Source organism: Dipodomys merriami, unplaced genomic scaffold (genome assembly GCF_024711535.1).
Source record: "Dipodomys merriami isolate MVZ:Mamm:240054 unplaced genomic scaffold, mDipMer1.0.p SCAF_42, whole genome shotgun sequence".
Lineage (NCBI taxonomy): Eukaryota > Metazoa > Chordata > Mammalia > Rodentia > Heteromyidae > Dipodomys > Dipodomys merriami.
The window spans coordinates 3,462,675-3,478,416 of record NW_027205826.1 but is presented as its reverse complement, the minus strand read 5'-3'; the positions used below and the strand labels follow the sequence as shown (position 1 = coordinate 3,478,416).

Genomic DNA, 15,742 nt, shown 5'->3' with positions numbered 1-15,742 from the left:
GAGCCACAGCACCACTTCCGGCTTTTTTCTTTTTCTTTTTTTTTTTGGGTCCGGTCATGGGGCCTGAACTCTGGGCCTGGGCGCTGTCCCTCAGCTCTTCAGCTCAAAGCTAGCGCTCTACCACTTGAGCCACAGCGCCACTTCCGGCTTTTTTCTTTTTGCTTATGTGGTGCTGAGGAATCGAACCCAGGGCCTCAGGCATGCAAGGCAAGCGCTCTACCACTGAGCCACCTTCCCAGCCCCCTCTGTCTTCCTATCTTTCTATCTTTCTATCTTTCCAGTTCTGGAGCTTGAACTCAGGGCCCAGCCACTGTCCCTGAGCTTCTTTTGCTCAAGGCTAGCACTCTACCACTTGAGCCACAGTGCCACTTTCAGCTTTTTCTGCTTATATCATACTGAGCAATGGAACCCAGGGCTTTATGCATGCTAGGCAAGCACTTTATCACTAAGCCACATTCCTAGCCCAAATACCACATCATTTTATCCATAAATTTAAACAGTTTCAAATGTGAGCGAATAAAAAGTACTATCTCCAGGCAACTTTTTTTTTTTTTTTAGCTTTTATTATGTAGGTATGAAAGAACCTTCTTTTCATTAGGAAAAACTTACAGGAGTGACTGTACTCCACAACCAGTGTTGGCAATCTTAAATTACTGACTGCCGTTCATTCTGTAGACTGCATTTCTCACTATATATGAGGAGGGCAAAGGCCTGGGAAGTAATAACTACCAATGGCTCACTCTGGTTATTTCCTAAGTTAAGCATGAGCTTTCGGTACTTTGCTGTGTATATTTCACAATAGATAAACTAGATGGACTCTGCCTCACTTGAAATTCAATTCAGCCCTGAGATATTTGAGACTAGAGATGCCACATGCAACAAAATACCCGTCCCTGAGAAACATGAGAAGCACATTCTGAGTACAAGCTGAGGGCAGTGAGTGTATGGTACATTTATGGTTTCATAGAGAAAGGGACCCAAAGGGTAAGATGTAGGCAGATGGAGATGGAGCAGATGTGGGTGAGCTCAGAGGTCAAGGGAGTTTGTAGTTTCAACATTGTATTGTCCTGCATTCCTTTCAATAATGTGAGACTTTGGCAATTGGTGTGACAAAATTCAGATGCTATGTGAAGATTTATGTGGACTGGTAATAAGGGTGCCAACATCTAGGCTATTACAGAGCTTGGAAAGTATGCAGCATTGGACAGGTATACATATCCCATTAGTAAGTAATTACAGCTAAGAACGATTTTTTTTTCATTCAGTTTCTATGCCTTTGTGTATACTCCCCCCTTTGGGCCTCCCCCCCTACAGCCCCCAACATGGCTTCTCAGATACTAGGCCCCAAACTAACTTGTTTAAATTGTTGGACCTAACTGCTTAATTATTGAAACTGTTAGGTTTTGGCCTAAGGCACTGGGAAAATTTTTCTGAGACACAAAATATGTTGTGAACCAGAAAGTATAGGAAGCCACAGAAAGATAAAACATATTTAGTAGGTAGAGAGGAGTCATTGTAGGATTTTATGTGAAGGAGAGATAAGCACAGATTTGCCTTTATCAAGAACTCCTTAGGCAGCAAGTGTAGTATAGACCTTAGAGGCAGAGACTGCAGATGGGGAGCTGGTTAGGGGCCTGGGGTATGGAAGAGTGGTGGAAGACGCTGGATCCCACATTTCTGCAGTAGTAATTTGTAGACTGGTTCTGGGGATAGGACTAGGAATAGGCTTTTTTTTTTTTTTTTTGGCTTGAACTTAGGTTCTGGGCATAATCTCTTGTTTGCTTAAGGCTCTAGCGCTACCATTTGAGCCACAGCTCCACTTCTGGATTTTGGTGGTTAACTAACAATAAGAGCTCCACAGACTTTCTGTCTTGTCAAGGCTTTGTACCTTGATCCTCACATCTCAGCCTCCTGAGTAGCTAGGATTACAGGTATTAACCCTTGGCACTAAGTAGGAATAGGCATTTTTAAAACTCCATGAATACTTAAGACTATTGGTGGGATGCAACATGGTACAGCCTCCTTAAAGAGCTGTTTGGAAGTAAAATGTAAGCAGTGTGACTCAGCCATTCCACTACTTAGATAGTGTCCCAGGAGAAATGAAAACAGGCTCAAATAAAGAGTTACACAAATATCCATAACAGTTTTACTTACAACAGCTAACAAATATAAACAGCACTAATGTCTCAACAGGTAAACAGAGAAACAAATTGTGACATATCCTTAGAATATTACTCTGTTTTTTAAAGCAAACTATAATATATATGTATCATCAGGGATAAATATCCAAACATTACTCAGAGAGGAACAAGTCAGATACAAAAGATCTACTGTCATCTCCATTTGCTAGCCTTTAGAACAAATAAAAGAAATCTTTCTGTGGTTGTCTGGGTGGTGGTTAAGAGTACTAAGTCCAGGGGCTGGGAAGGTGGCTCGGTAGAGTGCTTGCCTTGCATTCGTGAGGCCCTGGGTTCGATTCCTCAGCACTACATAAGCAGAAAAAGCTGGAAGTGGTGCTGTGGCTCAAGTGGTAGAGCACTAGCCTTGAGCTGAAGAGCTGAGGGACAGTGCCCAGGCCCAGAGTTCAGGCACCATGACCGGCAAAAAAAAAAAAAAAATACTAAGTCCAAAGGGATGTGAGAGCATGTTTGGGATAATGGAAACTGTATCTTGACAGCAAGGGTACTTACATGGGTGTTGTGTTTTTTCAAACTGCACTTAAAGTAGATTCATTGAGCAGAGGAAGGAGATCTTGTACAGAGAGAAATGAAAGAGCTGGAGAACTTAGAGACAGACCTCCCTGGTGGCTCAAGAGAGAATGTGAACTGGTGTGATGGGGAAAGCATTGTCCTTTTTGTGAAGAGTAAAAGGAAGGGTGGGGTTGGGCAAATTCAGGAAGCAGAGGATGAGAAATCTAAGAGAAATGACACCACCCCTGTATTTCCCTCTGTGACTGGAGAACCGGCTTTTGTGGAGAGAAGTGAAGGTTTGAAATGGCAGCTAGGAGGGGGTGGGGGACCAAGGCCGACCAGGAAGCAGGTGCATAAATCTCTAATGACATGGGGCCCGTTGTATTCTGGTACCACCCAAGATGGTTGCAGTGTTTTCTTCAGTAGTGCTCAAAAGCTAGGTGAGGAAAAGGAATTGCTAGGTAGATACTGGACTAAGGGTTGATAAAGTGTATCTGCTAGATGATCAGAAGTGATCACCGATGAACATCATATGCAAGCCAAACTAACATGATAAACTAGGAAGACAACTATCATTTAAGCTCAACAAATGCATCAGCCACCTCTATGCCAGGTAGTATTTTCCTTCATGCTGTGAATGTAGTAGACAACAAAATACAAGCCAGCCCTCACGCAACTTAAGAATGGTCAAAGTCAGCTATTAAATAAGTCGCTGATAAAATACATAGAACCCTAGAGGTGCTAAGTACGGTAGAAAACCAAGCAGAGGATTGGAAACCCTGGGGTAGGAGTGGTCTCTGAGATGGTAACATTTGGTCAAAGACAAGGTAGCTGGAATGGCAAAAGTCCCATATTAGGAGCAGGCGTGGCAGGATTTTGAGGAATACAGTAAGTAGCCCAGCATGGCTGGCAGAGTGGGGAAGAAATAGTGGGAGGGTTTGGGTGGGAATTGTAGGCCATTCTAGGAAGGTTGGCATTTGGCATGTGAGATAAGGAGCCACTAAAGAATGTTGAGTGACACAAGCTTAATCTGATTTAAGTCTTCAGAAGGATCAGTCTTGGCTATATCAAGGTACTGAGTCCAAGTCTTGAGACACATTTAATCCTTTTTTAATCCACATAGAGTTGCTCCGTGAAAATGGTATTATCTCTGGTTTTCCCCTAATGTGAGGAAATAGAGATTTAGAGAGATTAAATAATTTTGCCAAGGTAACTTGGACATTGGCAGAACTACGATGTAAGCCTGGGTTTGTCTCATCTCCAAGGCTGCATAGATTAGGAGAAAAGGGAGAGCTTGAAAGACAAAGGATTTTAGTGAAGTTGAAGAGTCCCAGGGGTAGGAAGCAGAAAGATGACCATTGTAGAGACCGACCACACAGTTTGTGACAAACAGGTGTGTTAGGGAGAAATGGTTATTAGCAGGGTAGTTGGAGTCTGGCTGTCTTCTGGTATTTCTGTTAACACAGTAGAGTAGCCAACAGCAGAAGGAAGTTTGGGGTAAAAGATGGAGGGAGTGACTTATATATCAGAGGCTAAAGTTCTAGTAGGAAATAATGGATATGTCCAGTGGATCCAGTGAGACAAGCTTGAGGTGGGACCTGGAATCCCCCTACGTTGTAGTTAAGGTAAGTGTTGGGGTAAGAGGCTGGGATGGAACCTAGAAATGTCCCTCCAGATGTTAGAATAAGGAGTGGGGACACATCTTACTTCTTTTGGAGGTAGAAATATTACAATTTTCCTCCTTAGGAACCGGGACAAAGCAAAGCTATGGACATCTATTTTGTCATTGTGGTCTGAGGTTAACAAGGAGAATTAAGATTAGCGTAGCACACGAGCAGTATCACTGAACCTCACCCAGGATGTTGGTTTTTCTGAGCAGAAAGCTTGTGCAGGCTGGGGCTGGACATCAGGGGGTGGAATCCAGTGGCTGCTCCTCCTAGAACAACAGTGAGCATGTTGGTTTCTTCTCAAGTTAATCTTGGGAGACCAGGATATTGATTTCAGCTATATTTTCCCATAGCTTTATGCGATAACCTCCCCTTTACCTTGAATAACACCATTTTTATACTAGTGAAGGAACTTCCCCTCCCTCATTTTTCCTTAAAAGTGAAACAGTTTGGCTGAGGTTGGCTTTTATGCTTATCAAGTTCCATATAGATAGAGTGGCTTATTTGGCAGAAGTATTTGATTACAGCCCTATAGTTTGCTCAGTGTTTCTTTTCACACGGCTGAAAACTTTTCTTTAAAGCAAAAAGCTTGTCCGATACCAATTCCCATTGTTAAATCAAAACCACCTTTTTTTCTATTAATCTTTTTCATTTTTTAAAGTGATGATGTTTTGTTTTTGTTTTGCTGGATTTCCAACAATGCTTCCTTCTTTGACCTTTGTTAACATGGACTCTTTTAAGTGTATGTGTAACTGAAGTGAAAAAGGAGTGGGGGCTTGGGTCAAGTAGTAGAATGCCTTCTGAGTTAGTGCAAGGCCCTGAGTTCAAACCCCAATACCAGCCTCCCCCCCCCCAAAAAAAGTATAGGTGATTGTTGGATTTAGAAGCTGAGCTGCTGTTTGCTTATCTCAGTTAGACGTGTTCTACTAGTTGGATTTTACCTGACTCACACCTTTGCAGAGGCTTGTCCAGGTACCCTGCTATACTGGCACCGTTATACTGAGTAGTGGGAGAATTCTAAGACCACTATGAAGTCATCCTACTCTTCCTAAGGCTAGAAAACAAGCATGGTTCTTACACACTGATGCATTTGGCCCAGAAATCATATTTCTTCCTGATAACCCTGTATCCTGTGGTACAGGGTGCATTTTGAGATCTGAGGCCTCAGCCAGGTGACCAATGGATAAGCTTTAGAAAACCAGGGAAATTGCAACTGAAGATGCATCTATGAGACCAAGCGAACGCTATTCAGCACAGATAGGTTACAAACAGGAATTCAGGTCTCATTAGCTTCCATATCTTGTTTCTGGTAGACTGCTGGACTCCAGCAGAGTCCTGTTCATCTGTGTGTACCTGTGATGCCATTCAGTGGCTGAAGTGAACAAAAAATATGCCTTTTGTTTTTCTACTATGCTTTCTTTGGAATATGACATTCTTGCTCTTCCTGGCTTGCCTGGCTTTGGGGCCAAGTTGGAATACCTGGGTCCTAATTGCCTCTTGACTGGTTTGTTTCAGTGGGTGAGTGTCATGTGCTTTTATTTCCTGCCTCTTGCATCAGGCTGTTTGTGAGCGTGTACTGAGAAGTGATTAATGGGAAAGATAAACATGTGTGCTTGCTGACTGAAAGTTCATCTTGTTTCCTAAAGTGTTTTTAGTTTAGTGATTTGTTTGCTGCCCACAGACCACATCTGGTACATGGACTTCTTTTAAACTTTTGTATAGAACTGATCTTTTTAAAGTATATAAAGCTTGAAAGTTTTGTTTTTTTTTTTTTCAATCTGGGAATCTTAAGTGATAGGAGAATTGCATAGGTGTGTGTCACCATAAGCAGAGCTTCTGAAGCTGGCACTCAGCATATGACATCCTTGAGGAGACTTCTTTGCACCCAGCTCTGAGGTTTTATACTGCTTGGCTATTGCCCTGGTTGGGTTTTGTGGTTTTCTTCCTCCACTGAACTCAGGGCCTCTCACTTGCTAGGTAAGTGCTATAACATTTGGACCATATCTCCAACCCTTTTTTCTTTTGCTTTATTCTCTCTCTCTCTCTCTCTCTCTCTCTCTCTCTCTCTCTCTCTCTCTCTCTCTCTCTCTCTCTCTCTCCTCTCTCTCTCTCTCTCTCTCTCTCTCTCTCTCTCTCTCTCTCTCTCTCTCTCTCTTCAAATAGGGTTTCACAGTTTTACCCTGACTGAGACCTCCTTCCTATACCACCCACCATGACCACCTTGAGAAGGAAGTTCTTGCTGGCTTTTTGCCTATCAAACTGTAATCCTCCCAATCTTTACCTCCACAGTAGTTGGGGATTACCAATGTGAACTACCATGCCTGGCCAGCCCAGGGGTTTTGATTGTGATCATACCTTCACACAGCGTAGTCTGTTGCTTGAAGATTTGGGCTTTGAAGCAGCACAGTGCTAATGCTCACAGCTTCTCACCTCTGCTACCATTACCCCAGGCAGTAAGGAGCCTCCTGTTGGTGTATGCCCAGGAGAATTTATAGAAAGAAATTTGACTATTTTTAACTGCTGCAAACATGAATTTGACCTAGAGAATATTTTTCCCCCAAATTTAAAAAGTAATTCTCACTATGTAGATGCTGTGAGAAATGCAGAGAAGGTGAGAATTGTTTATACTTACAAAAAAGATTTAAATTATCATAAGTACTTTGGATCTTTGGAACTATTTTTTTTCATGTGCATGGAAGGTTTTTTTCCATAGTTGCATTAATATTGTATGTATAGTGTTTTTTCTCTCAAATAAAATAGCATAAACACTTTGAAAGACTTGTTTTAAGACTTTATTAGCCCTTTAAAAAAGCCTTAATTTTTTGCCAAGCAGACATTACATAATTTTCTTTTCTTTTTTTTTTGTTGGTCGTGGGGCTTGAACTCTGGGCCTGAACGCTGTCCCTCAGCTCTTCAGCTCAAGACTAGTAGTGCTCTACAACTTGAGTACAGCGCCACTTCCAGACATTACATAATTTAGTCATCATTTGTAACACCTGTAAACACAGCTATACAAAAAAGTTATTTTCCTATATTTTATATTTTAATCTAGATATACAATTAACAACTCAAAGGGAATAAAACACTTGAAAGCCCTAGGCTGCTTCATTTACCATCCAGCCAAATAGTTCTTAAGCCACAGTTTAGTATTCCCTAATGGAATATCTAGTGCTTCTTCAGGTATCTGGTAAGGAAATGACTTGTGTTTGAGAATTCGTCAATGTACCAGATAGTGATGCTATCCCTCGTTGGCCACTATGGTTATGACTGATCTTTCTTTGTATGTCTATCTACCAAGAATATGCAGGTTTCTTTTTTTTTTTTTTTTTTGGGTCCGGTCGTGGGGCCTGAACTCTGGGCCTAGGCGCTGTCCCTCAGCTCTTCAGCTCAAGGCTAGCGAGCCACAGCACCACTTCCGGCTTTTTTCTTTTTGCTTATGTGGTGCTGGGAATCGAACCCAGGGCCTCAGGCATGCAAGACAAGCGCTCTACCACTGAGCCACCTTCCCAGCCCCTATGCAGGTTTCTTGATAACAGTTCTTTATCAAATCTCAGTAATAAAAAAACTTACAGGTTTTTTTTTTTGTTGTTTTTTGTTTTGGGTCCAGTCATGGGGCCTGAACTCTGGGCCTGGGCACTGTCCCTCAGCTCTTCAGGTCAAGGCTAGCACTCTACACTTGAGCCACAGTGCCACTTCAGGCTTTTTTTCTTTTTTGCTTATGTGGGGCTGAGGAATCGAACCCAGGGCCTCATGCATGCAAGGCAAGTGCTCTACCACTGAGCCACCTTCCCAGCTCCAGCTTACGTGTGTGTGTGTGTGTGTGTGTGTGTGTGTGTGTGTGTGTGTGTGTGTGTGTGTGTGTGTGTGTGTGTGTGTGTGTGTGTGTGTGTGTGTGTGTGTGTGTGTGTGTGTGTGTGTGTGTGTGTGTGTGTGTGTGTGTGTGTGTTCGTTCGTTCTGAAATGTCCATACATTGGTTATCTTATCCAGATAACCAATGTATGGACATTTCAGAACGAAATGGGATACATTACAGGTCAACCTCCATTGTCTGTACAACTTGTGTCCTAGATAACCCTGACAACCCTTGATGTTTCAGAACCTGTATCATGCTGCCTTTTTGTTCTTTTGCACAGATCCAGTCCTGCAAGTTCCAACACATGTGCAAGAGTAAGTTTTCTGATTCGTTCCATACTTCCCTTTAAGTCGTTTTATTCATTCAATCAATATTTGGGGAGCATGTAGGATAATACAAATTTGTGAGGCATATAGAATTTTACAGGTGCTATAGTGGAAACCTGTGTCACAGAGGGATGGTCTATTTTGGGGGGCCAAGAAAGCAGTGGTATTTAAAAAGTTTGGAGGGCTGACAATGTCCAAAAAGAAATGTACTCTTAACTTATCTAATTGTAATCCCTTTGTACATTACCTTTATGATAACAATAAAAAATTTAAAATTAGTTTGGGATGGAACTTAAGTAAGAGTTTTGTTTTTGTTTTGTCACTCATGGGGCTTGAACTCTGGGCCTGGGCGCTGTCCCTCAGCTCTTCAGCTCAAGGTGAGCGCTCTACCACTTGAGCTACAGTGCCACTTCCGGTTTTCTGGTGGTTTATTGGAGATAGGAGTCTCATGGTCTTTCCTGCCTGGGCTGGCTTTGAACTGCGATCCTCAGATCTCAGCCTCCTGAGTAGCTAGGATTACAGGCGTGAGCCACCGGTGCCCGGCTAAGTAAGAGTTTTGAACTTAAAACTTCCAAAGTCTTGGGGCTGGGAAGGTGGCTCAGTGGTAAAGTGCTTGCCTTGCATGCATGAGGTACTCAGCACCACATAAGCAGAAAAAGCCAGAAGTGGCACTGTGGCTCAAGTGGTAGAGCACTGGCCTTCTGCTGAAGAGCTGAGGGACAGCACCTAGGTCCAGAGTTTAGGCCCCACAACTGACCAAAAAAAAAAAAAAAAAAAAAAAAAAACCAGAGTCTGGATCTCTCCCTGTGTGCCAACTCCCTGTTCAAAGGTGAGTATGACCTGCTCCTAGAGTGTATGTGTTAGAGGAAGTGTCAGAAATTGTCTGTAAAATCCTCACATGATGGTGCATTTTAAGTCAAGGAATAAGATTTGGGAAGAGGTTCCTCAGCGACTTAGTTGTAGTTTAGTCTTTAACAGATTAAACTCAGAAGGACCATCTCCCATCTGTTCTATGAGCTGCTGACAGACTGGTCTACCTCCCTGGCAGGGTCTCTGATGTTAGGCCTTCAGAGTCTCTATTTGAAAAATAAATGTTGTTGAAAAGAAAAATTTATCTGCTTATGTGTTATGCTAAGCTCTTAAATATTGTTGAAATTCTTGCCATGATTGACATGCAGAGCTGGGAAGGTGGCTCAGTGGTAGAGTGCTTGCCCCACATGCATGAGGCCCTGGGTTCGATTCCTCAGCACCACATAAGCAGAAAAAGCCCAAAGTGGCTTTTCTCCAGTGAAATAACCATGTGGGTTATTTATTTAATCTGTAGCATAAGTGAGAGCAATGGGACAATCTGGTTTACACACACACACACACACACACACACACACACACACACACACACACACACACACACACACACACACACACACACACACACACACACACACACACACACACACACACACACACACACACACACACACACACACACACACACACACACACACACACACACACACACACACACCCCCTCACTCCCTACTCTCTCTGCATCATGGCTTTGTATTTGTATAGTTTATATATTTTGTTCTGTGCTATTTATCACTGATATTTACTTTTAATCTCTAGGCCTGCCTTCCTCCCAGATCCCAATGATGGCAGCCTGTATACACTTGGAGGCAAGAACAATGAAGGACTGACGGTGAGGATATTTAGTTTTTTTGATACTCTGGGAACTTTAAGCAAGCATCTGGTGATCCTGATATAAGCAGTCTGGACTAGGGCTGGGCACTACTGCCCCTTCAGAGCTTCCTAAATTAACTTTGAACTGTGCAGTCAGAGTTTAGAATCACAGACCTTCCTAGACCAGCAGGTACTGGTGGCTCACCCAACACATTGGAAGGGTAGAAGGCTCCCCACAGTGATATTGTTTGCTCTAGCTAGAGACCCTCAACTGGGGAGGAAAGAGTGTAGTGTGAAACAACTGTCTCCTTATCTCTTCTATCAAATGTCTCCTTAGAGGATGCTTGTGGGTTTTTTTTGAGGGGTGGGGGAGGGTTTGTTGGTTGTGGGCCTGAACTCTGGGCCTGGGCGCTGTCCCTGAGCTCTTCAGCTCAAGGTTAGCCCTCTACCACTTGAGCCATAGCGCCACTTTTGGCTTTTTCTGCTTATGTGGTGCTGAAGAATCGAACCCAGGGCCTCATGCATGCAAGGCAAGCACTCTACCACTGAGCCACCTTCCCAGTCCGCTTGTGTTTTTCAATCCCTATTTCCATTTGAGAATCTAAACAATTGGTTTTCAACCTTTGTTGCACATTGTAATAATCTGAGATACTCCAGCCCTAGTGTCAATCTCAGAATGTTTTGATTTAATCTAAGTCATCAGAAATGTATTTGTTTATTTATTTAGATGGTAGGGATTGAACCTATTGCCTGCACATGTTAGGTAATTACTCTACTGCTGAATTATTATACCCGCAGCTTCATCAGGTTTTTTTGTTTTTGTTTTTGTTTTTGTTTTTGTTTTTTTGCGGTCGTGGGGCCTGAACTCTGGGCCTTGGTGCTGCCCCTGAGCTCTTCAACTCAAGGCTAGCGCTCTACCACTTGAGCCACAGCACCACTTCTGGCTTTTTCTACTAATGGGATGCTGAGGAATCGAAACCAGGGCCTCATGCATGCAAGGCAAGCACTCTACCACTGAGCCACCTTCCCAGCCCTTTATCAGGGTTTTGAAAACCTCCTCAGATAAGTAAATTTAGACCCACACGTAGGATCACCTGATTTATGGCAAAGATGGCACTGGAATGGGGGAGGGATGGTGTTTTCAATTAATAGTATAAGTAGAAAAAGATATCTTGACTGGTCTCCAACTTCCATATATAAATATCAGTTCTAATCAGACTGCATATCTAAATGTGAAATGCTATGAAAAATTTTAGGGGTTGGAAGCCAATGGGCAAAAGCGTCTGACACAGAATTCAATTCCTGGTCTCAGACAAATGACCTAAGGGTAGGAAAAGTGTTCCTGAGTAGGAGATAAATGGCTCGTTGTAGAAAGCCACATGACCCAGTAGACTGGTAGAAAGGGTTGTTCAAATGGTGACAAATTCCAGTCACAGCACTGTGCTCCTTCCCAGTGTGCATGTAACTGCAGGTCTGACAACAGAAGAAAAAGTGTGTCAGTTGGGGCAGAGCAGCCAGAGCTCTCACACACTGAGAGTACAAGGTGATACAACTGGTTTGGAAAAGTGTTTGGCAGCACATGTCCCTACAACCCAGTACTGCTCTGCCTACATGTGTACCAAGAGAAGGCCATGTCCCAAATGACAACATACTCAAATGTGCTGCCACACAGGTTATACAAGCACAAGTAGAACTAACCAAATAGTATCAGCAGTAGAATGGATAAATGAGATAGGCATGAAGTAGGATATTCTAAGCAGGAAAATTAGTCTGCAACTATTCCCAATGTTGATCTGTTTCACAAACATAACATTGCACAAACATGACAAGACTATACACTGAATTATTAGTTTAATGAAGCTCAAAAACAGGAAAAACTAGCTGTTTCTATTTTTAAATTGTTATTATAAAGGTGATGTACAAAGGGATAACAGGTACATAAGTTGGGTAATAAGTAAATTTCTTTTTGGACAATGTTACCCTCTTCCCTTACGTAGTCTGTGCTGTTTTAAAATTACAAGAATAGTTACCTGGAGAGCACAAAGTGGGGGGAGGGATAGTGCTAGAAAGGTCCTGTATCTTCACTGGATGCTGGTGACACTGGTATGTTCACTATGGAAGTTATTGACCTGTGTAATTATCAGTGCTTTTCTGTTTGTACCTTATGCTTCAGAATGACCTCTAGAAAGTCTCTTTGTGATTCTAAAGTATAAGGATGATAACTACAGCTTCAGTGGGGTATTTTATTTTTATTTATTGATTTATTTTTGGTCCGGTCATGGAGCCTTGAACTCTGGGCCTAGGCGCTGTCTCTCAGCTCTTCAGCTCAAGGCTAGTGCTCTACCACTTGAGCCACAGCACCACTTCCGGCTTTTTTCTTTTTGCTTATGTGGTGCTGAGGAATTGAACCCAAGGCCTCATGCATGAGGAACCTTCCCAGGCCCCAGTGGGGTATTTTATGATTTATTTTTGATTATGTTGGGCTAGAGGTGATGTGAGAAGAGTACTTCACCTTGTATGTTTCTTTCAAGGTCACTGTGGCCTCTATTTCATAAACACTTTATTTGCTAGAAATCATGATGATGAATTTGTCATCTTATGTGAGCCTCTCAGCAGCCCATAGACATTATTCCCCTTTTAGAGGTGTGGAAACTGAGCCTAGACAAGTCAAGGATGATACCCATAACAGATGTTCCCAGAGTTGGGTTGGAACTTAAAGAGGGTTGACCTTTAGAGGATGTTCTTACCTATACTGTGGTGTTCCTTCCTGTGTTGGCTAGTGGCTCCAGAGATCATGCATTTCCCAGCCTGCTTCTAGAAGTGGTAAAACTGTGACAAGGCTTAGCCCAGAGCACAGAACTCCAACCTGGAGGACTGGCAGCTATTTCTTGATTCTTGAAAGCACCTGGCAAAAACCTAGGCATTACAACTTCCTTTTCTAAGGGTTAGTTTGGATGTTGAGGTTATAGGGAAAATCTAAATTGCTTATTAGTATTACAGTTCTGTTTGTTAGTGCCTTAGAGCAATCTTTTCTCTTTTGGAGACAAAGGTGGCAGTGTGGTAGAAGCCTGGAGTTCCTTCTGTAGCAGCAACTGTCTGCAGAACAGTTTCAGGAACACAGAACGTTCCAAAAATAAAGAATACTGAAATGAACAGAAACCAAAGGACTGGTCAGATGTCACCTGCGGACTCAGAAGAGTTAGTTTTATGATGCAATGCATTGAAACATTGGATTTTTTTGAGTTTCTCTTCCTGGCATCTACCCCTAACTTCCTTTTTATAACCAGAGCTTGCTTTTATGTTTTAAAAGTAAAAAATTACTTATTGAGGAAAACACCAAAATCACTTTTCCCACCCCACACCCCTGAGTTGCCCAGGTACCAACGCCTCTTTTTCCCCAAGGGTTAAACTTTATGTATATTTCTGGGTCTCAAGTGCAGGCTGCCTCTTTTCAGCATCAGTGTCATGACTCCACCCACTCTAAAAAGCAAGGCCATTCTACCTAGCCTGGCCATCTCAGGGTCAAGACAGGACCCTTAGAACTCCCAAGATTGAGTAACTCTCCATATTTGTGGCTTTTCAGAAAGATTTGTGTTGCCCCTGTGAAGTGTCCTGGACAGGAAGCCTGGGAGACCTCTGCGTCCTGTGTGAAGTAAAGCTTCAAGTGTGAAGTAAAGCTTCAAGTCAGTGTTTACAGGGCTGGGGACCCGGGAGTCCAGAGGCTCTCTGTAGGGGATACAGAAGCCCAGAGCATCCCCTTCTTTGGGTTCCAGTTAGGAAAACTCCTATTTACAAGATGCTTTTCTCTCTTTAGCAGAATTACATTTACACAAACAGACTGCTCAGTAAAAGTGTAATAATTTTACCAGAGTTGGTTAACCTACTTTTTCCTTTTATTGGTTTTTCTTTTTCTTTTCTTTTTTTAAAGAAACTTCCCTTTACCATCCCAGAACTGGTACAGGCATCCCCCTGCCGAAGTTCAGATGGAATCCTCTACATGGGTAAGAGTTCCTGTTTTCAACACTGAAACTTGGAGGAGTCTAGAATCTGGGAATGTATTGGCTAAGATAGAGGACTGCCATCACCCCCTTGCTGGTCCTTCTGGGAAAGGCCTGTCTTGCTGACCAATTAAAGGACTACCCTGTACCCCCCCCCCCCCCCACACACACACACACCTGGGAGAAAAATTGACACCATGAATCTGGTTACTCATTTACAAGCCTTTGGCTTCTGGCTCACCCTCCTGAGAGTCAAGATTGCGACATACCCAGCTGCAAGTGGATGAAATTTAAAGTGAATACAATATCTGAGCCAAGTAAGAGAAGCTGGCCCTGCCTATTAAGCCCTATTGTAGGGCTTTCTTAGTATTTCCTTCTATCAGACTATTTGGTAGAAGCAGGCTTTAACAGCTTGCCTAGATAAACTGCCTCCATACCTGGTGGGGTCACAGCTTTCAGAGCATCAGCTCACCTGTTTTTTTCCTCCACATTGCTGCCAGAATGTCAATAAAAATGCATTTGTACACAAAGGAGAGCTGTACTTATCTTGAAATCCTAGTAGTAATAATAGCCAGTGTTTATATAGCAGCTTTCTTTTTGAGGAACTGAAAGTGCTTATTTATTGCCTATTCATGCCTGGGAACTTTATGTGTGTTTCTGGGTCTTAAATATGGGCTCTTAAATTTTTGCTAGCTACCATGGAGTTCTTGCTTCCTTTAGAAGAAGTGACCAATAAGCTTTTCCCTCCCTTCTAGGCAATGTTATGAGGCCTACCTCATCATCTACTGACCATCTTTGTTTCCTGTGTGGTCTTCTAGCTTTTGCCAGCAATTTGTCACTTGTGACCTAGTTAGGATGTTGTTTTTCCATCATCTTTATATGATGCCATCTAAAGTTAGTTCCCTAAGCAGATTTAAGAATACAGTAGTTGCCCAGTCCATCCATTGAAGTGGCAGCTTGGTTTCACTTGAAGCAGCCAGGCATATGTCATTCCATGAAGGGATTCATGGCCACATGCTCTGTCTTCCAATCCATTTCATATTAAGATCTTACCATTGAAGTGTACACCAGTAATCCTAACTACTCAGGAGGCTGAGATCTGAGGGTTATGGTTTGAAGCCAGGTGGGGCAAGAAAATCTTACCTCCAATTAACCACCAGAAAAATGGAAGTGGAGCTGTGGCTCAAAATGGTAGAGTAGTAGTCTTCAGCAAAAGAGCTCAAATACAGAGTTCAGGCCCTGAGTTCAAGCCCCACAACTGACCAAAAAAAAAAAAAAAGTTTCAAATAAGAGACAAGTTACATACAATGGAAAGCTCATTATAATAATAGCAGTTTTCTCAGCTCTAAAATTGCAAGGAGAGTGTGGAAGGACATAAATGAAGCTCTAAAAGATAGCAATTGTCAATCTAGCTTAGTGCACCCAATAAAGCTATCGTTCATGGTTGAACAAAAATGAAAAAGCTCAAGGATAGCACTTAGGTCCTGAGGTCAAGCCCCAGGACTGGCACAAAAAGAAAAAGAAAAG

At 42.6% G+C, this 15,742-nt stretch overlaps 1 protein-coding gene and 1 long non-coding RNA gene across 2 annotated transcripts in view; one reads left to right on the top strand and one right to left on the bottom strand.

The window, feature by feature from the left end:
* LOC138807373 (uncharacterized) overlaps positions 1-4,628 on the bottom strand; it is a 34,853-nt gene extending 30,225 nt beyond the window's left edge. The window contains exon 1 of the long non-coding RNA XR_011366131.1: positions 4,545-4,628. This is a non-coding gene — a long non-coding RNA (uncharacterized lncRNA). The remainder of the gene's footprint in view (positions 1-4,544) is intronic.
* Positions 1-15,742, top strand: part of Ern1 (endoplasmic reticulum to nucleus signaling 1) — a 98,799-nt gene that overhangs the window by 46,609 nt on the left and 36,448 nt on the right. The window contains exons 3-5 of the mRNA XM_069993081.1: positions 8,492-8,525; positions 10,164-10,236; positions 14,146-14,218. Coding sequence (XP_069849182.1) covers positions 8,492-8,525; positions 10,164-10,236; positions 14,146-14,218 — 180 coding nt within the window. The remainder of the gene's footprint in view (positions 1-8,491; positions 8,526-10,163; positions 10,237-14,145; positions 14,219-15,742) is intronic.